The following is a 24,186-nucleotide window of genomic DNA, read 5'->3' as shown; positions in this document are numbered from 1 at the left end:
GATCAAATATACAATGACATCAACATTTTAAACACATTATAAACCTTTCAAGTTAAATAGAGAGAACTTCTCGCCTGATAATCACTATAAAACTGTCTCTTTCATTTTTATATAGTTTATTATAATTGTATCAAAACAATCATTTAAAGTTATATGCATAAACATTATTTCATTTAAAGGGCTAGGACATCTTATTTGGTTATAACAAGACTTAATAAAACGCTCGGCTTAATAACCCTTGTTAGAAAGGTAACGGTGAACAGAAATAAAACGCTCTATGTTTACCAATGTCATTATCATTAATCGGTCGGTTTTAAAATCAATGATTATCTTCGTTTCCGTGAACTCCACCCTTATAGCAACAATCAATCATTTATTGGCTGCCCTTGCCTTCATAGCTTGAACATACATTTCCAAAGATTCTTGCATATTTGGATTCTTTACAAAACCTAGGAACACATTTGTGTCTGCTTCTCTGTTGTCTTGTAGCCACTTGATTGGTTCAGCTCGAATACCTTGTTTTGTGAGACCGCGGGCTAAAGAAGGGATTCGGTCAAACTTCTTGATAAATCCTTTGCATTTCTTGATAGCGTCTTCTTTGTCAGCTGCTGTTTCATCTATGAGGCCAACCTGTGTTGAAAATATGAATATAATACTGAATTATTAATGTTAGTTAATATTATTAAGGAATTATTAATTAACATGTTGTAAGTTGTAACTAAAAAATCTAAAATTAAGCTTGGAATATTCAGTTTAAACCTATTAATATGTGGCTGATTGATTGCTTTATATTTTGTACTTTGCAATAGTTTCTTTCATTTATATTCGCCCAGAATGGTAAAATTGTGGTTTTCGTTCTCCATTTTGGATGATTCCACCATTTTATATAATTTAGAGAAATCTATAGCTTCGTACTGTACTCTTGTTTTCGGTGGTAGCTTATAGCGTTTTAGCTCAACATATATATTCTTGTGGTCTGACAGGGCAGACTCAATTATAACACCATGAAAGTAGTCAATAATATTAGTCAACACATGGTCATTAATTGTTTTCGTGGTTGCCGTTGCCCTAGTACAAGACTTAAACTTTTGTTTATAATTCTGCATTATCATTGAGAAAGTCGTCTAAGTAATAGTAACGTTACCACATAAACGTGTTAGAACAATTCTTTTGAATTTCGTAATTAGTACCTACATTTAATTTGAACATATTCTAGGATCATCTTGTCAAATCATAATATCCTTCGTTCGTAGTGGCTTTAAAAATAACAAATTGTTTAGATTTGAAAGAGCAACATTTCAAGTCACTTTCATAATATGCCATTATTGTGGTTGAGCAGATTATCAACTGTAAAGTAGATCCTATAGATGGAGCCACAACCTGAGAGTTGAACAAGACACTAGGAAAAGCGCTCGGACGGAGCCTGGGTTCGAGTCCCGCATCCCTGTCCCAGTCCCCAGAAGTGAGGGATAACTTTACTTTAAAAATAACAAATTGTTTACATAATATATCTATGTACCTACATCGCCAAGACTTACTGTAATATTCATTGCTATGCTTTCTACACCGGCCGTGCCAACATGTCCCGGGATAGCATCGACGAGAACCGGAACAAAACCTGTATCTGAAATCGAGACTATACTTTGCAAAGTCTCGAATGGAGTCGACAAAAGTCCAAATCAACCCTAAGAAGTTACAAGTTTGTGCGTTCACCGCTAAAAAGTCTCCCTTTGTCGTATCCCCTCGTGTGTGATGTGGGTTCTCTCTGCATCTTCTACCGCATTTATTACGGGAAGTACTCAGGCGAGCTGTTCGGGTTGATAGCAGCGGCCGAATTCCACCATTGACATTACGTTAAATGCGTCTGCGTCCACAACCGTGCGCTTTGCAAGAAATTTCTTGCCTCGCACAGCCACTTTGTGAAATAATTTACCAGCTGCTGTTTTTCCGAATGGATACGACTTAAGGACTTTGAAGAAAAGAACATACCCCGCCTTAAAGGCCGGCATCACTTGACACCTTTTGTTGCGAATGTCCATGGGCGGATGCATCACCACTCTCCATCCCGTGTGCCTTTTGCCGATAAAAGATTTATTAAGATTAAAGCTTCAGCAAGATAGAAAAGGTATGCAAATCTATTGTTACAGTTACCGATTTTCATGGACAAGTCGTAAATAGTCAGCCGCGCTTGTTATTAGCTCCTTTGTTGACATTGTCAAATTCAAATTAAAAATAAGATTCAAGATCGGACGGCTACCTAGTTTCCGTTGACCCTTCTCTGGGATCATCGGACCACTGCCTGATCCGGAGCACCGTGCCGATCACGCGCCCTAACCAGGCCCCGCTTCTTAAGCTGTCGCCGCGTGTGGCACTATAGGTCAGCAGAGTGGGACGAGATGCGGTGCTTTTTTGCATCCTACCCGTGGAGGCAGATCTGTTGAACTCGTGCGTTCTGGTCGCTCGCCAAGGCTGTCCGCCACTGCACAGGGATGATGACTCGCTGGCCCATGACGCGAAAGAGAAAGCTGATCTCCTGGGCTCCCTCTTCGCGTCCAACTCGACTCTGGATGACCAAGATGCACCACAACCGCATATTCCGCGGTGCGATTCATATATGCCGGAGGTAAAAATCCGGCATGGTGCCGTGCTTAAGGCGCTTCTCACCTTGGACATTCACAAATCGAGCGGGCCCGATGGCACTCCCCCGATAGTGCTGCGGACATGTGCTCCGGAACTGGCGCCGGTCCTTACCCATCTTTTCCGGCTCTCCTACTCATCAGGCGTAGTCCCGTAATTATGGAAGGCGGCTTTAGTGCACCCGATCCCTAAGAAAGGTGTACGCTCAGATCCGTCCAACTACCCCCCCATTGCCATTACTCTTAGCTCTTGGGATACCTAGAGGGGCACCAGCTGATCAGCGACTGCCAGTACGGTTTCCGTCAGGGTCGCTCAGCTGGTGATCTTCTTGCGTACCTCACCCATAAATGGGCGCAAGCGGTTGAGTCGAAGGGAGTGGCGTTGGCGGTGAGTTTGGACATAGCGAAGGCCTTCGGGTGTGGCATAAAACGCTTATAGCGAAACTGCCAACCTACGGGCTTCCCGAGAAGTTGTGCAAATGGGTCACTAGCTTTTTGGCTGATCGGAGCATCAAGGTTGTTATCAACGGTGCATGCTCCGACTTAAAACCCATAAACTCTGGTGTCCCACAAGGCTGTGTGCTATCCCCTACGCTGTTTCTTCTGCATATCAATGATATGCTGCAAATTAGCAATATTCATAGCAATGATTAGCCCTCCTAGAAGCATACCCCTCTGCATACGAATGCAGAGGGGTATGCTTCCTACAACGGCCGTGCCAACATATCCCGGGATAGCGTCGACGAGAACCGGATCAAACTTGTGTCTGAAATCGAGACTATGCTTTGCAAAGTCTCGGAATGCGGCCGACAAAATTTAGTCCAATTCAACCCCAAGAAGACACAAGTTTGTGCGTTCACCACTAAAAAGTCTCCCTTTGTCGTATCCCCTCGATTCGAGATCACTCCTCTAACTGCCACAGCCTGTATTGGCATACTTGGCGTCGATATATCGAGCGACGTTCAGTTCCGTGGTCACTTGGAAGGTCACTTGGCCAAACTGGCCTCTAAAAAGCTTGGTGTACTCAGTAAGGCGAGACAGTATTTCACTAAAAGCCACCGCCTGCAACTTTATAAGGCGCAAATTCGGCCTCACATGGAGTACTGTTCTCACCTGTGGGCGGATGCTCCCCAGTACCAGCTTCTTCCATTTGACCGCATACAATGAAGAGCGGCTCGAATCATCGACGATCAAGTCATCTCCGATTGGCTTGGGTTCTTAGGAGCTGTTCGGGTTGATTCCAGCGGCCGAATTCCACCATCGGACATTACGTGCAAAGTACCATCCGCATCACGTAGACGTCTGGCATTCCACAACCGCGCGTTTTCTTCGAAATTTCTTGCCTCGCACAGCCACTTTGTGGAATCAACTACCGGCAGCGGTCTTCCCGAACAGATACGACTTAGGGACCTTCAAGAAAAAAGCATACTCCCACCTTAAAGGCCGGCAACGCATTTCTTGACACACCTGTTGTTGCGGATGTCCATGGGCGGTTGCCTCACCTCTCCCCATCCCGTGAGCCTCTTGCCCGTTTGCCGCCTCTCATATAAAAAAAAAAGGATCACTTATTGAACGTCAAAACTACCACCCATTCAAAAGAGACTGCCTCTGACCTGAGAAGAATGGGCGCAAGAAACTCAGCGGGCTTTTTTTTAAATTTAAATCAATATTGTTCACGCAGGGCTGTCAGGTCGTCTATACGCCAGCATATTACCTTTAAAGCTTCATCCACGGTGAACATTCTACCAGTTGTGAGCGCAAATTCTGTTTCCCTTTGTGATATCGTATTACGCATGGTATCCATAATCCAGCGTGTTGCAACTATTCCTATAGCTGTCTCATTCAGGCCGGTTGTATATTTGCCGGACACCATCACTCTATACTCGCAGGACATTGCTAATACACACCCGAATGCTGGTGCATGACCCTGAAATATAAATAATTATTCACACTCGCTCGGCAAAATCGAAAAACTATTTAAAATTATTAATGGTATTAATGTCAGTAACAAAATGGTACAAAAATAGTAGTTGTTGTCAGAGCAGATAGAGATACGCAATACATAGGTACATTTTTTAACTTGAGTATTACAAAATTATCTATAAAAATACAATATGCTTTTCAGGAACATCAAGCACACATCTAGGACAATCTAAAGTCTTAAGTTTATCATGTCAGTCGGCAACTGCAATAGTTTGGCGGTGACACGTAACCACTGTCCTACACTGTATAAAAAGAAGAAAAATCTGTTCAATGAGAGTTATAAATTGAAATTCTATGAGTACTCTCTAAATATGATAGTATTAGACTTATTGTAATGAAATGTTTGACAAAATTGGTTGTTATTACTTTGATTTAAATTAATTAACATTTTATTTAGGTTAAGAGCTGGTTTTGGTTTAATGGATGATAGAAAAAAAATTACAAATTCTTAATGATGTATCAGTTGGGTCACTTTATCTGCCCTTAGGCATCTATGGTAAATGATTTCCCCGTTCCTTTGGAAACCACTCGGTCTAAACGAAGAACACCATCTCCAAGGTTTAGCAACGCTTTCTCCCCGTATATAGTTCCAGCTGACTTACAGACTGTTGCAGTTGTTAGGCTACCTTCAACGTCCATTAGGCAAGTGAGACAAAGCGTGAGAAATGGATAAGATGCACAAATTATTTGCAAAAGCTGCATGAGCATTGTGTTGAAAATCCTGGAGTAAACTTTGTTTGTACAATCGGTTTGAGAAACTTAAATTACTTTCACCTTATCAATAATTAATAAAAGTCTGATCAGATATTATAATTATGATAAAGATACAATATCAATAATAATAATTTTAACGATACACTTGAAGTTTACGTACTGATTATTGTTGCTATCTCAATATCGTCCCCGGGACGATATTAGGCGAACAAAAAGATTTCTAGAATTTCTACTTTTTGGTTAAAGCTATTTTTGTAGAAAAATAGCGTTTAAAAGAAAAAGTTAAAAATTTTAGACTGTTCAAAATAATAAAGGAATATTTCAACTTGCCTCTGATGTTTGTTTTATTATTTCACTTGTTATAATATTATTTTCAAAATTTGATTTTTACAAAAAGTGGGGAAAATTTTACGACTGTACTTTATCCTATGTTATTTATTGCGTATGCCAAGTTATAATAAAATTCTCTACACCTACCTGAAAGAGATCCGATCGTTAAATAGCGATAACTTCGTATAATTATGCCACCATAACTCTCTCGTACAAATTGTAACATTATTTTTAGTGCATAAATCAATTTTTATTCATTTGCTCATATTTTATTATTTTTCCAAGATAACGAAAAACTTTAGATAATTTATACGTCTAGATTAATATTATGTCCAGACGTAGCCTAACAGCCAAAGCGTGATAACAGGCCATGTCTCTTACTTTATTGTGCATGAAAGCTACGTCTTCCACTCGATATACTTATGCCACTTTGTTTTAGTGTACATGTGTTGCTGCGTTGGTGATGCGTTGTTGATGTTGAGTTTGTTGCCTTTTTTTCACCTTATTACAGCAGCAGCTGTCATACGCTATATACTTATACATATAAATTATCAAAACGTAAAACCTCATACGGCTGAAGAAACAGGTCTAACTCTACAGGACCCAGGTACATTTAAAACCCTCCGACATCCTACGTACTCCCTAGACTTGATCCAAACAGACTATCATCTGCGATTTGTAATCTTTTTACAGAAGCAATAGTTACTATGTTACTATTATTAGTTAGTTTCACAGAGTTCTTTAAGGATAGGTCCCCAGGGTTTAAGCCCAATGGCATAAATAAACTTCCCGTGAGATGGCAGAAATGCATAGATAACGAGAGTAGGTAATTCAATTTTAGATGAGGCATGAGCATTGCCTACTGGACTTGCATCCCGTGCCATAATGCTCAATAAATAAAAAAAGGCATGAGCATGTAAGCTAAGCTATGTTCAAAGAGTTTAATAATAAATAGGGTATATAATAATATATAGGGAATAATATGGTTATGTTATTTATTACGGCAATTTTATACTTGATCCCCTGATATAAATACATTGTGCATTTTAAGGTCAGCGGAAAAATTACCAGTGGCTAACCACAAATTGTAAGTTGTTAATGCCAACAAGAAACAAGAATGGACTGAAAATAGAATATTGCGAATTCACATTTAGGCCACAGACGTATAAAAGGTTACGGATGTGATTTAGACCTATCTTCTAAATAATGTTATTTCTCTATTTCTCATCAGGTGATCTGCCGGCAAGCCTGGTTTTTATATAAGTATTACTATAATATTATTTTTACATGCTTCATATTAGCTTTACCTATATATAGGGTTACCATTTAGTCATTTGAAAAGTCCTGATAAATAGCCTGATATTTCGATAAAAGTCCGGACTTTTAAGTTAAATTCGGTTAGATTTCGTTCCTCGTAAAGATACAAATTATTTGATATTAGTAAACGTGTAGTTTAATTGTTAAGTATATTCCATCTAAATCTAAAAATAAAATCTGGACACGTAAGAGGGCCGGACAAAATCCGGACTAGAGAAAAAATTACTGAACATTTCCGAATTAATCCGCAGATGGTAACCCTATCTGTTGTAATATTAAATATACTTGGCAATATTATAACCAAATAACTTTATAGTTAATTATAATAAGATTATAATTATTTAAGTTAAGCGTAATCTTAGTTTAGATTATATAACCAAGCAGTAGTGATAGAAAAATTGGGATATTCGGATTGTTAATTGTTAATGCCAAATGTTGAAATTATTAAAAACTGTCAACTGTCACTTCTAACACAGTTTACGACTTTGTCAGAGGATTTATTCACTTATGATTTACCAACGCTTGTTGAATGCATTGGTGACTCCGTTTTTTCTGCGATTAATAATAATTTTACGAGGGTATGTAATGATATGAGGAAATTATTAAATAAATTTAATAAAAATATTGTTGTTTCCTTTTTATTCTTTTTGGGATTTATTTTGATAAAAGGTTCTGAAAGGTTCGCAGGCACTTAGAAGCTCCTCCTTTTTTTGAAGCTAGTTAAAAACAAGGTCATGTTGAAATTATTTAGGGAAACCTTTATCATCACATGAAATTATTATTGTAGTTAACCCTTCTTATTTACTTTCGTAGTCACGCTTCGGTGGAAAAAACTGAGATGCATACTGTGGAGGTAATTTACAGTTAGTTAATCTACTAGTAGATGGCGTTGAATCTGGCATTCCTTCTCGAGTATGTTAAAAAATACTCTCAATTATTTTAAAGTGTTTGTTCTATTGCAAAGTCTATGCATATCAGACAAATAAAATAAAGATGACTTGGAATGTTATTAACTGGAAATCTGGAATATTGAAAGATCGCAACATTGAATACAATCTATTAATAAACAATACAATAATTCAATCTCAGTAGGAAGTTGCTACTGCTTTTGAGAATTTTTTTCTGAGATTCCAGTTTCTATCACAAACACTCATGTCTCCTCCACCATTATTGCTGAGTCACTTCTTCTGGAAAATGTTATAGAATGTCAACAAAGTTTCAATTTTAGTTTTGTTAGCCCTGGAGAAATAATTAAAACTATTAAATATCTAGACATGAAAAAAACTGCTGATATATAGGGCATTTCTGTTAAAATAATAAGTTCAATAATTGATGTCATAGAACCATATCTTGCAATAATCTTTAATAATTAGCCTTTATTAAGTATTAATCATGGCGTGTTTCCTGACCTTCTGAAACATAATAAAATTACACCAATATTTCCTACGTCCTGTGTCGTTTTTGCCGAGTCTTAGTAATTTTTTTGATAAAATAGTTTTTAGCCAAATGCTTACTTACTTTAATTCTCATAAGTTACTTCATTTGAAACAATTTGGCTTTACTAGGGGACGTTCAACAACGGATGCAGGTGTTGAGCGTCCCCCTTTAGATAAATCGCAGAATGCACTTGGCATCTTCTGTGATTTATCTAAAGCTTTTGATTGTGTTGGATAAAATGGGACCTGGAGGGAAACCAAAAGGTACCATAACTGGTTCCTTGGTGGAGAAATCTACCAAGGATACTAACACATCCGGAGAGTGTTCAGCACCTACTGGCACCCGGAGCATACTGGCGAAAGAGCCATCAAAGGCCCAACCGTCTATGGGGACAGACACTGCGCAAGTGGTGCCTGCCCAAGCAGTCAGTAGACTGGAGGCTGGTTAGACCCTCGTGTCCTACAAGGGCCGAAAGCAAGACAAGCCCTGTATAAGGGAAAGTCAAACGCAACCAGCATCTACGAGTCACCATCGTCCCAACAGGAGACAGAGGCGCATAGCAGCCCGCCTTCGCAAGGCCCGATGGCCTCCTCAACAACAGAACCTCAACCCAGCACCTCTCGTGGTTCAGAAATACCGGGGAACCAAACCCGAATTGATTCCAGGAAGGCCCCCAACAACCAACAACCGAGGGCCTCCTTCCAACAAAGTCAGTGCCGTAGCCCAACCCTCTGTACCGACCAAACGTTCTCGTCTGGACGATACTAACTCTCCAAGGGGGGACCATAAGAGGGCAAAACTATTGAATCGGCCTAAACCTACCACATATGCCAACGCCGCGAAAACTGACCCAGTTGTAGCAATAACATCCGTCACAACAGGGCACATAGACGCAAATGCAGTCCAGTTTATACAAAACAAACTTGAAGACAAGCTGATGGCCGCTATGCTAGCTGCTATAAGTGAGGAGAGAGAAGGGCCTGCTTTTCTGGGCAAGCCAATCTATGACGGGGGCGTCCTGAAACTGTGGTGCTCCAATCTCAACACACTTGAGTGGCTAAAGGCAGCGGTCCCAGAAATAACACTACCAAATGGAGACAGCCTAACTGTAAAGAACATGTGGGAAGTCCCTAACAACATAAGGTGCGGCATCCTGCTGCCTGGAGTGTGGAGGGACACCAAGGCGATCGGTGGCATGCTTAGGTTCCAAAACTCTTGGGCCAAGGTAGACTGCTGGTTGCTACATGCTCTTCACCATCACAACGATGACACATTCATCATCGTAAGCGTTCCGGAGGAGAAAATCCCCAGAATAATGGAACATGAGCGCCGGCTATCGTTTATGCTGGGCTCAGTTTACATGAAATTCTAGGGGCCAGGTGGAAAATTTATTGAGACCCCCCCCTCCAAGGATGCTAACGATGAGGCTACTATTCAACCTGCAGAGCCAAACGAAGGCCATAACACTGCACCACCGGAACCGATGGAAACACAAGGGAATAACTCAGCAGACGGAACCTGTGCCGCAAGCTCCCCTTCTGAGGAAGCGCTCGACAGCCTGAAGGAGCTCGAAGAGCTTCTGGCTTCGGGCACCAAGGGCGATGCCGACTGCACTAAGGGTATCGAAGAACTCTGCATCAGGGACAGTGAGGAGGGCTTGCTATCCAAAGATGGCATCCCCTTCTAAGTGCAGTTTTATACAAATAAACCTCCACCATAGTGAAACCGCAACGGCTCAACTTCGGAAATGGTTGGAGGTTAACTCTACTGCTCTCGCCCTAATCCAGGAGCCGTGGGTTAGACGAGGCCGCATTTGCTATCTCTCCAATATTGGAGGTAAGCTCATATATTACTCAGGGCCACAACAACCTAGAGCCTGTATTTACATTTCAAATAAACTACATGTGCAATCCCTAACAGACTATTGTTCCAGAGATTTATGCGCTATAAAACTACTGGACCAACATACTCACCAGAAAGCGATAGTGGTCGCCTCAGCATACATGCTGGATGGAGAAGAACCACCGCCAGAAGCTCTCGTCAGACTGGTGAACTATTGCGAGACCACCAAGAGCGAGCTGATAATAGCTGCAGACTGCAACGCACATCACCCGCTCTGGGGCATGCAGACACCTAACGAAAGAGGTAAGCAACTTTCTGAATACCTTTTCACTACTAACCTTAATATTTTAAATGTCCCTACATTCCGTCAGAACAGTCAGAACCCACCTTTATTAACAAGAGGAGCGAAACAATTATTGACATTACCCTGGCAACGGAGGGTATGTCTAATTCTATATCCAACTGGCATGTCTCGAAAGAAGCATCTTGCTCAGATCACAGATGGATACTCTTTAACCTGAAGGTAAACACTACTAAACCGTCTCCCAGGAGGAAACCCCGCAGAACGAACCTCATCCAATACAAGATGATGATGGAATCACGTCTGAATTATAAACCTATTTCTCAATCAATAATTAGTAAACTGAGCTCAGACCACTTTGGTCAATTAGCCTCTTTTAATATTGAAGGGAACAAATGTACTTCAACTAAAAAGTTTATGTTTATTCCGGTAAACAATAGGCGAATGGAGAAATATAGAGGCAATGTTTCAGAAAAACTCTCAAACTTGTATTTGAATTATAACAGTACTCCAAATGAGATGTATAGTAAGTTATTTAAAATAATTAAAACAGAGTTTGCTTCTATATTTACTTCAAAGACAGTCAACTCGGGTGGTCTCTTGTCATTTAACAACTGGGCAACAGCTGGTATTCATAGGAGCACACAACGGTTATATGAACTATATAGTGAGAGATCATCATGTAATCATGATGCATCTTTCCTTGTATATGTGAAAAATTATTCAAAATTATTTAAGAAAGTATGTACTATTGCTAAGTCAATGCATATTAGAGAAATAATTAAAAATGCTTAAAATAAAATAAAAATGACTTGGAAAGTTATTAACTGGGAATCTGGAAGAGCGAAAGACTGCAATTTTGAATATAATCTAATAATAAACAATACAAAAATCCACTCTGAGCAGGAAGTAGCTTCTGCTTTTGAGAAATTTTTTTCTGACATTCCAGTTTCCATCTCAAGCACCCTTGTCTCCTCCACCAGTGTTGCCGAGTCACTTCTTTTGGAAAATGTTAAGGAATGTAAACAAAATTTCAAATTCAGTGTTGTTAGCCCAGCAGAAATAATTAAACCTTTCAGATCCTTAGAAATGAAAAAAAAATATCTGTAAAAATAATAAGTTCTGTTATTGACGTCAACGCACCATATCTAGCACTAGTTTTTAATAGCTGTATTGAACATGGCGTGTTTCCTGACCTTCTGAAGTATAGTAAAATTACACCAATATTTAAATCGGGACTCACTTCTGACCCGAATAACTATCGCCCTGTTTCGGTATTGCCGACCCTTAGTAAAATTTTTGAAAAAATTATTTTAAGCCAAATGCTTACTCACTTTAACACTTATAAGTTACTTCATATAAAACAATTTGGCTTTACTAGGGGACGCTCGACTACGGATGCAGGTGTTGAACTCATCAGGAATATTTTTGAGGCCTGGGAGGAATCACAGAATGCACTTGGTATCTTCTGTGATTTATCTAAGGCTTTTGATTGTGTTCAACATTCAACGCTGGTCAGGAAGCTATGCCAGTATGGTATTAGAGGATCTGCACTCGATCTTCTGATCTCATATTTAAATAATAGGATTCAGAGGGTCGAGGTGAATGGCAAGAGATCTCCTGGGACTCCTCTCGGTATGAGGGTACCACAAGGGTCTATTCTTGGACCCTTCCTCTTCCTAATTTATATAAATGATCTACCTAACCTTGTAGAAAAAAAACACAAGGTGGTATTGTTTGCGGATGACACTTCACTTATATTCAAAGTGAAACTAAGCCAAGTTTTATATAACGAAGTAAATAATGCTCTATCTGACATCGTGTACCGGTTTAGCGCCAATAACTTATTGTTAAATAATCATAAAACCAAATATATTAAATTCACCGCGCCAAATGTCAAAAATGTAGATGCGAATATTTTATTAAATGGAGAGGTGGTAAAACCAGTGGAATCTGCTATATTTCTTGGCATTACTCTTGATTCCAAATTGCAGTGGGGCCCCCATATTGAAGGATTGGCGAATAGGCTTAGTTCTGCAGCATATGCGGTTAAGAAAATCAGACGGTTAACTGACATAGATACGGCGAGATTAGTATACTTTAGTTATTTTCATAGTATTATGTCCTATGGTATATTGTTATGGGGCAGTGCGGCCGATATTAATACTATCTTTGTGCTGCAGAAGAGGGCTATTCGCGCGATTTATAACCTAGGTCCTAAAGAATCACTAAGAGAAAAATTTAAAGAAATAAACATTTTGACTGTTGCTTCTCAATACATTTTTGATAATGTTTTGTATGTTCATAAGCACATTGAGGAATTTTCTAGAAACTGTGACATTCATAATGTTAACACGAGGAACAAACATAAACTTGTTATGCCTACTACTCGGTTGGGTCGAGTTAGTAAGTCTTTTGTTGGGCGATGTATATGCTTCTACAATATGATCCCAGAAAATGTACAAAACAAATGTGTTACGAAATTTAAAAGAATTGTTAAAAAACGTTTGTGTGGGAAAGGTTATTATAGCATAAACGATTTTCTTAATGACACCACGGACTGGGATTAAAGCGAACACCCTCTAGCTCTTTAATTATTAATGTTTATTGTACGATATTACATTGTAATCCATATTTTATATAAAAAAAAAGCCCGCTGAGTTTCTTGCGCCCATTCTTCTCAGGTCTGAGGCAGTCTCTTTTGAATGGGTGGTAGATTTTGACGTTCAATGAGTGATTATAAATCCTATTTTGAATAAAAATATTTGAATTTGAATTTGAATGAGGGAACACTCTCTGACAAGATAATCGGCGTAGATAACATCGAAAAACAAGTATCACAAATCAGTGATCTTATGATAGCCAGCTATCACGCTACATGCCCCCTCATCTCCCCCCAATCTGACAAACCTAAACCCCAGCCATGAACTGGAAAGGCTCAGGAAAAAAGTGAGGAGACATCTAAACCGCGCAATGAACACAGGCGAACAATACGACTGGGATATCTACAAGGAAAGTAAGTCTGAATACAAGAAACGCATCAGATACAGAAAATCTGAAAGTTGGCGTAAATACTGCAATGGCATTCAATGCCAAAACGAAGCAAACAGGGTAAGAAGTATGGTCTCCAATCAACCTAGACACATTCTGGAATCCTTGCGAAAACCTGATGGTACTTTCACTAACTCACCAGAAGAAACAGAGCGTGTATTAACAGAAACGCACTTCCCAGGCTACAAAATAACGCAGCAAACGGAGTGGGTGGTTGAAAACACAACTGCTGAAGAAGCTGACTGGCAGCTGGCCCATAAGGTTGTGACGAATGATAAGACGAAGTGGGCTATAAATTCCTTCCACCCCTTTAAATCGGCAAGACCGGATGAGATCTTTCCCGCTTTATTGCAATGGGGAGGAGAGTCCCTTCACATCCGGCTAACTAACATTTTCAGGGCATGTCTAGCGCATGGATACATCCCCAGGAAATGGAGGGAGGTGAAAGTAATCTTCATACCGAAACCGGGTAAAAGCGACTACTCTAATGCTAGATCATACAGACCCATCAGTCTCACCTCTTTTGCCTTGAAGACCCTAGAAAGACTGTGCGAAAGAGAACTGAGGGAAAATTACCTGCGGAATATACCCTTACACCCCAATTAACACGCGTACAGTCAAGGTAAAAGCACTGAATCTGCACTACACGCTGTAACGAACGTTATAGAAGGTGCACTTTCGGAAAAGATCTTTTGTCTAGGAACCTTCCTGGATATCGAAGGAGCTTTCGATAAGACAAAATTTACAAAAATGAAAGAAGCCCTACAACGACATGGTGTATGTACAACTCTGACAGTATGGATTGAAAACATGCTTAAGCACAGAGTAATTTTACTCGATGAAGGTGAAACGCAGAAAGCTATAGTTGCCAAAGGCTGTCCCCAAGGAGGTGTAATTTCACCTCTTCTATGGAACTTGGTTCTAAATGATCTGATTGCCACCCTCAACGAAATCCACTACTATACTGTAGGCTACGCAGACGACCTAACTATACTGATATGCGGAAAGTTTGCCAATACTGTATGTGAAGTAACAAATGCGGCACTAAAAATCGTGGAAAAATGGTGCATAGATAACGATCTGACAGTTAACCCAACGAAAACGGAACTGGTATTGTTCACAAACAAAAGAGTTCTAGGTAATTACAAACTGCCGAAACTGTTTAACACTGAACTCCAATTAACAAGCGAAGTAAAGTATTTAGGCGTAATACTTGACAGCAAACTAAACTGGGGCGCCCACATAGATGCGAAGATTAATACGGCTACAATATCCTTCTGGCAATGCCGTAGAATGATAGGGAAGACATGGGGTCTTGCCCCGAAAATCGTACTATGGCTTTACACAGCTGTGATACGGCCTGTGATATGTTATGGTGCAGTAGTTTGGTGGTCACGCACTAGACTTAGAACCACGTGTAATAAACTACAACGATTTCAAAGACTGGCATGTATGGCTATCACAGGATGCATGCGAACTACACCTACTGCAGCCTTAGAAACAATGCTAAATCTTCCGGCTCTACACGTCTTTATAAAACAAGAGGCGGCCTCCGCCGCAGTAAGGTTGAAGACACTAAATCTTTGGAGAACCAATCAACCCGCACACCCAGAGGTCCTAACTGAGGTGATTGAAAAGGAGCCTCTGCTGCTCGCGGTAAGTGACAGGTCTCCAAAGGAATACATATTCGATAAGAAATACAAAATACAGTTGTATGAAGAACCAAAAGAGGACTTTAATGTTATAGACCCTAGGATTTTCACCGATGGCTCGAAAACAAGATCTGGTACAGGATACGGAGTGTTCTCGGAAGATCTAAATATAAAAATAGCCGCACTACTAGGAGCTCAGAACACTGTCTTCCAAGCAGAGTGCATGGGTATCATAGAAGCGGCCACAGCTACTTTGGCACGAAAGGTAAAGGATTACTCAATCCGCATCCTCTCAGATAGCAATCAGTACTACAAGCTCTACAAAGCAACACTATCACCTCAAAGCTAATATACGACTGTCACCAGTATCTGACGGAGTTATGTGCAAATGGCAACCAGGTAACTCTTCAATGGATAAAGGGTCACAGTGACTCACGCGGCAACGATGCTGCGGATGAACTGGCCAGGAAAGGCTCGGAGATGATAGCAACAGGACCAGATCCAATCGTCCCCCTCCCCTCTAGATGGCCTACAATGGTCATACGAGAACATACCAAGGAATTACAAAGTAAATACTGGACGGAAGTGAGAGGGTGTAGACAAGCAAAAGAGGCCCTACTCCAAGTAGACTTCAGGCTCTCTCACAAGCTACTAAAACTCCCACGCCAAAGATTACGTAAATTAACCCATGTTATAACGGGCCACGGCCCTTTTAACAAACATCTGTTTAGTATAGGTGTCACCGACAGCCCGCTGTGCAGAGCCTGCATGGAGGCAGAAGAGACGGCCGCACACATCATTCTGGAGTGTAGGAGTATGGCCACTTACCGGGCCAAACACCTGGGGTCACCGAGGACTCTCCCCAAGGTCATGGGTGACATCAGAGGTTTGATTAACTACCTTGAGGAGCTGGGATGGCAAGATTAGCCGCCCACCTCACCACGCAAAATAGGCGCGCCATAGTCGTCGAGTTGCGGATAGTAGCCCGTGATAACCTATAACCTTCCTGACCTTCTGAAACATAATAAAATTACACCAATATTTAAGTCGGGATGCTCCTCTGACCCGAATAACTATCATCCTGTGTCGTTTTTGCCGACTCTTAGTAATTTTTTTGAAAAAATAGTTTAAAGCCAAATGCTTACTTACTTTAATTCTCATAAGTTACTTCATTTGAAACAATTTGGCTTTACTAGGGGACGTTCAACAACGAATGCAGGTGTTGAGCTTATCAAGAATATTTTTGATGCCTGGGAGGAATCGCAGAATGCACTTGGCATCTTCTGTGATTTATCTAAAGCTTTTGATTGTGTTCAACATTCAACGCTGATCAGGAAGCTATGTCACTATGGCATAAGGGGAACTGCGCTCGATCTTCTGACTTCATATCTAAACAATAGAATTAAGAAGGTCGACGTGAATGGCAGGAGATCTCCTGGGACTCCTCTCAGTATGGGGGTACCACAAAAGTCTATCCTCGGACCGTTACTCTTCCTTTTCTATATAAATGATCTTCCTAATCTCATAGAGAAAAAACATAGGGTAGTATTGTTTGTGGATCACACTTCACTGATTTTCAAAGTGAAAAGAAACCAAGCTATGTATGACGAAGTGAACGATATTCTATCTGACATCGTGTACTGGTTTAGCGCTAATAACCTATTGTTAAATAGCAAGAAAACGAAATATATAAAATTTACCGTACCAAAGTGCAAGTGTTTTGTTAAACGGAGAGGTGATAAAACCGGTGGAATCTGCTAAATTTCTTGGCATTACTCTGGATTCCAAATTACAATGGGGCACCCATATTGAAGGATTGACGAACATACTTATTTCTGCAGCATACGCGGTTAAAAAGATTAGACAATTAACTGACATAGATACGGCGCGACTTGTATACTTATTTACTTCCATAGTATTATGTCCTATGGTATATTGCTGTGGGGCAGCGCTGCCGATATTAATACAATATTTGTGCTGCAGAAGATTCGCGCTGTTTATAACCTAGGCCCAAAGGAATCATGGAGAGCAAAATTCAAAGAAATTAACATCTTGACTATTGCTTCTCAATATATTCTTGATAATGTAATGTATGTTCATAGGCACATAAGTGAATTTGCCAGAAATTGTCACAACCATAATGTTAACACCAGGAACAGACATAAGCTTATAATACCTACTACTCTGCTAAGTCGAGTTAGCAAGTCTTTTGTGGGGCCATGTATATGCTTTTACAACAGGATCCCAGAAAATGATCAAAACAAAAGTATTACGTTATTCAAAAGAATTGTTAAAAACGTTTGTGTGGTAAAGGTTACTAAAACATGAATGACTTCTTTAATGATACCACAGATTGGGAATGGAGCGACCGCCCTCAGGCTATTAAATAATAAGTTTAATTGTACAATGTTACTTTGTAAATGTTACTTTAATTGTAAAACATATTTTTGATGAAAAAAAGAGCCCGCTGAGTTTGTTGCACCCATTCTTCTCAGGCCTGAGGCATTCATTTTGGAATGGGTGGTAGTTTTTTGACTTTCAATAAGTGATGGTACATCCTATTTTGAATAAAAATATTTGAATTTGAATCATAGATTATCCCGTCTAAGTTTAATTTAAAAATAAATTATAGATTATACGCCATCTAGTGCCAAATATAAGTAATAAAATAGCAGCGTAACTCATCTGTCTCCTTGAAATTTACACCTACGTCGGGTTAGCGCTAGGGTTGCTACACACATAAAGTATAATAATTATGTGTTTAGATTATTATTGAGTGTGTGTTATTTTAGTTTTAGGAATGAAAAATGTTAATTTAACGATTATTAATTTTATAGTTGTAATTGAACACTGCAATATACTCGTTGTCCAGCTACCGACATTTACAAATATCACTACTACCAACCACGTTTTATTTTGACGACGCGGGCGGGGCGGCGAGTGTCGGCGGTGCGCCACGTGGCACTAAATAGTTTTGTCTTCCCGAGATTGATTACAGGCCGTATAAATCATGTGTATGTGTGCGTGCCTTAATTCGGGTGGTCAAGTAGATATGAATTTAAAATACCTACTATTTTATTACTGTACTGTGTCTAGTTTCACTTTCATAAAGTATTAAGTTCTACTCTGTGGTATTTCCAAATTGAACTCTCATTCTATCGAGTACCTATATTATAAGAAGAGATCGGTTTTACATAGATGGCACTGTTCACAGATAACGCTTAAATAATTATAATCTTATTATAATTAATTATGAAGTTAAATATATTCCTTTATAGGATTTAATATTAGCATGATTGTATTGAGTGTAGCAGTTTACATTAACTGTTATAACATTTAACACACTAAGTGATAACACGCAGGTACGTTGTACGTATCTTTGCGCTTTAAAATATTCGAGTTAAATATTCTGTTGCTGTAATATGTTATTGTTATTTAGATATTTGATAAGTTTTTGTTAAAATAAAATATTCAAAAATAATATGTGTAATTAGATTTTTAAAGTTTTTGTTGTCATTGCCACAGATATTTAAATAGTATTTATTATCATTAATCTATAAAAAAGACTTTTTCAAGAGAAAACGTCCCAACGTTTTATTTTAGATAAAATGGAAGAAATTGATGAAAGTGATGATTTAGTGTGGTAGTAATAAATATCTATTTTTAATTAAAGTTATTAAATAAATCTGATACAAAAATACCAAATAACTATATATTTCTATTTTATTTCCATGTAAATCGAATGACAACTACAAGTTACTTCGTAAAACCGATACATCTATGTAATTTAATAATATTCATGCACAAAACGTTTATAAAACTAAAATATTATTCGTTTTCGTGCGAGAAAGTGAAATTAAAACAAAAACTTTTCTGCACACTGTACATTGCACAAACGCATTCGAGCCAGGTGTCATGTTGACTCGCCCGAGTTTGTAATATGTAACGGAATCTTTGAATACGATTTTGACCGACTTTCAAATATTGGATTAAATTGAAAATTTAAACACACATCAAGGACCGATGACAATACAATAATTTAAATAGTCTGCCCCACACTATTAGCTTTGGTATGTAACGGTATGGTCTTTTTGTAGGTAACGGAATCCTTGAACGTTATTTTCAAATATATATATGAAGGGCATAACGTCTGTTTTATTTGAAACTTTGCACACTAGTCAAGGACTGATCGCAATTAACTGATTTATTAGTGTGTCCCATTTCTCTTATCATCGTATCTTCAGCGATCAGCGACTGATAAAATGCATTTTATTGCTACATAATCACATTATTCGTAGTTAATGTTTATTGAAATCATTTTCTATTTTTTAGTATGGTTTTCTAGAGAAGCGTGTTTTTTAGTTTTTTTGTAACTATTATTTTAATTACATTATTTACGGTTACAAAATATAACGTCCGTAGAAAAAAACACCGTAGATCTTTGAGTGACAGAAATTTAACAATGATATACTAAGGCGATTATGTAAATTATTTTTGACAGTTTTGCTCAATTGCTATCTCGCAAAGAGAATTTAAACACTACGTTCATATCTCGTTTGAATGATATTGAGGTGTAGACGTATTCAAAGTTGCTATATGACAGATAGCTGAACAAAAAATTAATATTAAATTAATTTATCAATTTCAGCAGAAGGCGGTCTTTTTTCGTCGCGCCTGATGGCACGAGTACTTCTTAAGCACTTTTGTAATAAAATGCCAATGTTCATATACATTCTAGAGTCTAGACATTGAAGTATCATAATCGCTAGATTATCATTGTCCTAGAGTGTCTCAAACATTTAGACAAGATTTTATTCGTTATATTCATTATTCCTTGTAATAAGAGTGGTAGCATTATAATTGTGGATTAAAGCTCTATCTACTGCTGCGGGATTCTTAGTCCAACCCGTTATCTCTTGAGAACATCGCAGGGGTAAAATTAACATTGTTAAGCTAACCCTCAGAAGACTCAAGTTTGCAAGTTGTCGTATCGTCTCTCCAACACGTCCCTTGAAGTCTCGAGCGATTGCCAATTCTGCGGTAATTTGGAAGGCAAAGCTAAAATGGCTTTGAAGAAAGCTTTGGGATCATAAAGGGAACAAAGCAATACTTCAAGCAGACTCAAATTTTAGTGCTCTATAAAGCGTTCCAGCCACATTTGGATCTGGTCTGGTGTACCCCAGTATTAGCTCTAACCAATTGATCACATTCTACAGCAGAGCAGCTAGAATTGTCATTGAATCAGTGCTCTGCGAACGGATAATTTGATGTTGAGTAGAGACATCACTTTATTCTGTGTCTTCCTGCATTTAACACGAGGAGTCACCGATATGATAAGAGCTGTTTTATATGATGCCTGCCGTCGAATTCCACCTTTGTATAATACAGTACAAACTTAGATGTGTTTTTTCTAATGTGGTTTTTCTGGTTTTCAGGAGAATGTGGAGTGGCGATCACTTGAAATCAAATGGTATACTCTCGTCCGCCGTCCTCTTCCATAAAAAAAGAAGTGTTAGTAAGGATTTAATTAACATAAAAAATAATTTTCGAACAAAGCTCTAGGAAGTGAAAACTTGATGAGTTGACTTTAATTAAATTTCATTTACTTGAAGGAAAAATTAAAACTCTAATGACATCTTATGAGATAAGTGAGTGCAATACTTGTAAGTTGATGACTGATATAAATAATACAATCCTCCATAATGATCCTTAATCGTAATAAATGTAGTCGTAGTATGTGTGTATAAAAACGGAAATTTTCATTTCCCATTCAACAAAATATTATAGAGTTTTCCTTTAAATGTAATTCAATAGTTTTGTTATTCTATAATGTAAAGAAGCCCTTCCATACATACATTGATTGCAGCAGCAGTAACAAAAGTGGATCCAAATAATTTAATCCAAACATCTTGGAGGGTAGTCCAAAATAATTCTACTCTCTTTATATCTGGCTTGTATAATTCCATAATATCTAGGCCAGCTGAAAATGTACTTGTTGATGCCTGTAATAATTTAAAAATATTAACCTTACCTTATAAAACTAAGTTTTCTGCAATTTTCATAAATCTATTTCTAATAGAGATAATAGCTAGATAATAACATTCTAATGAAGAAGTAGAAGATTTTTGCACGTACCTTGCAGTCAATATCGTAGCAATTAAAAAAAAAGGTTCAAGGCGACTTGAACGCTAAAATCGGTTCTCCCGAGCTATTATATACCGACGAGGAGATCGGACTCCACTGTTGGACACCAGTTTGCCTTCGTTTAAGAGGTAACGATAAGCAATAGTTACTTTCCGAAGACACCAATCGCAAGTGGACGTGGATGTCTCCCAATGGGAAAACCAAGAATGCAATAGACTTTTCTTCGACAGATCATTAAAGATTTTGGGGTTATAATAATATAAAAGAGAGTATTAAGAGGGTGGGTAGAAAAATCAAGATACCTAAACACAGAACCTATAAACTCATTGTAATGGACAGGGCGTGTCAATTTCCATCAGCTGAACGTCCTGCTCGTCTAGTCCCTTATTATTATTTTTTATGGAATAGGAGGACAAACGGGCGTGCGGGTCACCGGGTGTTAAGCGATAATTATTATTATTTATTTTGACCCTTATTGTTCATAAAAAAAACTCACTATTCTTAATTGAAAAACGCGAACAAATGGAGAAAAGCATAAAAAATTATAGAAGCGTAGACAAGAAGTATTAGAACCGCTATCTGGACTAAAAACACAAAACCCATAAAAATAGCACCTGAAAAGAACTCTCCTTTAAGGGTAACAAAACAAGGCATCGTTTACAAGAAAACAAGGATAACAAAAATGACAGAATAAAACGGCATTAAACACAATAGTAGAAAAAAAATCATCACTTTGCACGGACTAGTAAAAAAGAAGGACTCCGCGCCGTGATATTAGCAAGTGAAGCACGTGTATGCTAGTGTGTGTGTGGTTACGGGGTATACTAGTCACACAATTTTTTCACCCTTAAATAATCATATATCCACAAATACTTTTATAGTATTGTTTTTACACTTTTTCACAACGCACGACGGCATTTTTAAAATATTATTAATATATGCAAACTGATCTGTCACAGACGATGGCAAATCTCATAATGGTGGCCGATCGGCTTGTATGCGTGGGGCTATGTATTTACACGTTTACCGGCTTGTTTTGGTGCCTCACTGTTATGTAAGGTGACACGGAGTCAATTTGTACAGATTTTTACCGCTCTTTGTATTGAGATCCCGCAAAAATCGACGACAATGTGAACTACTTCCAATTCTGACACTATTTGGCCAATCACTGAAAGCGAGGAAGCTGTCTAAAAACCATTTAAAATAAAAAGAGCTCTGGTGAAGATGGTGTGAGTGTGGTTTGATTACTTACTGATGTTAAAATCAATGCTTTTGTTTTGTTTTTGGCAACTTCATCAAGTGATTTACTCAATTCCTGTAGTAAGTCTAAGTTTAAGCTGTTCACTGGTAGTCTCTGCATGGTCATAACTGCTACTCCATCATTGTCTACACTTAAGTCAATTAATGGACCCTTAGATGATAATGTCCTAGCATAAGGAAACACTGGTTTTATATTTTTCATTACTTGCTTAAGCATTTTGATCTGAAATTAAAGAGAGGTCTGTTATAGTGAATGAAGAAAGGCATATACCTTTCCTATAAACACACATATAATATATATATATATATATATATAGATATATATATATAGATATATATATATATATAACCTAAGTATAGTATATATATATATATATATATATATATATATATATATATATATATATATATATATATATATACTATACTTAGGTATACCACTCCCTACTTAAATTATTTTATTTTATTTTTATTCAACGCAGTGAATTTGTATAGAATAAATATTTTGAATAATTAGTTATTCTCGCATTCATGAATATATTTTTCATTAAATAATGATTAGGTAATTTTAGTTACTTACTCTATATTTTGCTCACTTCTGGTAAAAAAATTAAAATAATATCAGTATGTACACAGCAAAAAAATTAATTAATTTATTTTATATTTACATTGATTCCTATGGCACGTTATTATACTCTGAGAAAAGGCGAAAAAATAAGTTCAACTCTTCAAGTTGCACGAATTTTATCACTTTTAAGCCCACGCGATATTGTATCCTAAGATCTATATCACTTTATCTAGAGCGAGAATATAATCGCTATCATTAGCATTTATTAAAAATATTTAAAGAAAAAATGTCCCAAGGTAAAAATGACAAAAAAAAAACAGAAGTACAATTACACGCAATGTAATCCTATAAAAAGTATTTCATTTAAAAAAAAGCTTATCAAATATTTAATAATAATAAAATAAAAAAAGCAAGAGAATAACTCCAATATTTAACGCAGACTCGTGGGACACGGACAGCACAAGATGCCGACTAGATTATGGGTTCCACAACGGCGCCTATTTCTACCGAGAAGCAGTAATGCATTCTTACTTTTTCAATTTCCCATTGGCAAGGGAAGATTTTCAGTCGTATGCAGGCAATGTAGATGATAGTGAGCATAGTACCTAATTCCCTTTTTGAGCAATTTTTTCAGGATGGTTGGGTCAAATGAGTCATATCCTGGTGCTTTTCCTTCCTGAAGCTTCCTCACTTCATTTGTATTTCCGAAACTGATCGTAGAAGCGGACAAACTTTAAGCGGTGAAACAAGAAAATTGTGGCTGAAAGACATTGTTTAGAAGTTCGGCAAAAGCCGGTTAGCTTGCGAATAGTATTTTTGTATTTAAAAAAACATTAGTTTTCAAACATTATTGGTTTGATTTATATATTCCTTTAGAGTTAAAGTTAACAATAGGGTCGGGTGAAGTGTGTCTTGATGCCAATGCCAATTCATTTAAAAAACAAGGAGTTC

The 24,186-nt window shown here is 38.0% G+C and overlaps 1 protein-coding gene across 1 annotated transcript; it reads right to left on the bottom strand.

The window, feature by feature from the left end:
- Positions 1-278: 278 nt before the first annotated feature.
- On the bottom strand, positions 279-23,784 carry LOC126972483 (enoyl-CoA delta isomerase 1, mitochondrial-like). The gene is made up of 5 exons (XM_050819283.1): positions 23,767-23,784; positions 22,660-22,890; positions 21,119-21,265; positions 4,351-4,563; positions 279-630 (listed from the first exon to the last, which is right to left on the bottom strand). The coding sequence occupies exons 2-5, from the start codon at positions 22,882-22,884 to the stop codon at positions 370-372; spliced, it is 846 nt and encodes a 281-aa protein (XP_050675240.1). The 5' UTR covers positions 22,885-22,890; positions 23,767-23,784; the 3' UTR covers positions 279-369.
- Positions 23,785-24,186: the final 402 nt, after the last annotated feature.

Source organism: Leptidea sinapis, chromosome 26 (assembly GCF_905404315.1).
Source record: "Leptidea sinapis chromosome 26, ilLepSina1.1, whole genome shotgun sequence".
NCBI classification, from domain to species: Eukaryota; Metazoa; Arthropoda; class Insecta; order Lepidoptera; family Pieridae; genus Leptidea; species Leptidea sinapis.
Note: the sequence above shows the minus strand (reverse complement) of the source record. Positions and strands in the feature narration are given on the sequence as shown.

Excerpts from the sequence above, each read along its gene's own strand:
- LOC126972483 (XM_050819283.1), bottom strand. The coding sequence starts at position 22,884 with ATGCTTAAGCAAGTAATGAAAAATATAAAACCAGTGTTTCCTTATGCT. Across the intron at positions 21,266-22,659 it reads AAGCATTGATTTTAACATCA|GCATCAACAAGTACATTTTC; the intron begins GTAAGTAATCAA and ends AAATTATTACAG. Across the intron at positions 4,564-21,118 it reads TTACTGCTGCTGCAATCAAT|GGTCATGCACCAGCATTCGG; the intron begins GTATGTATGGAA and ends TTTATATTTCAG.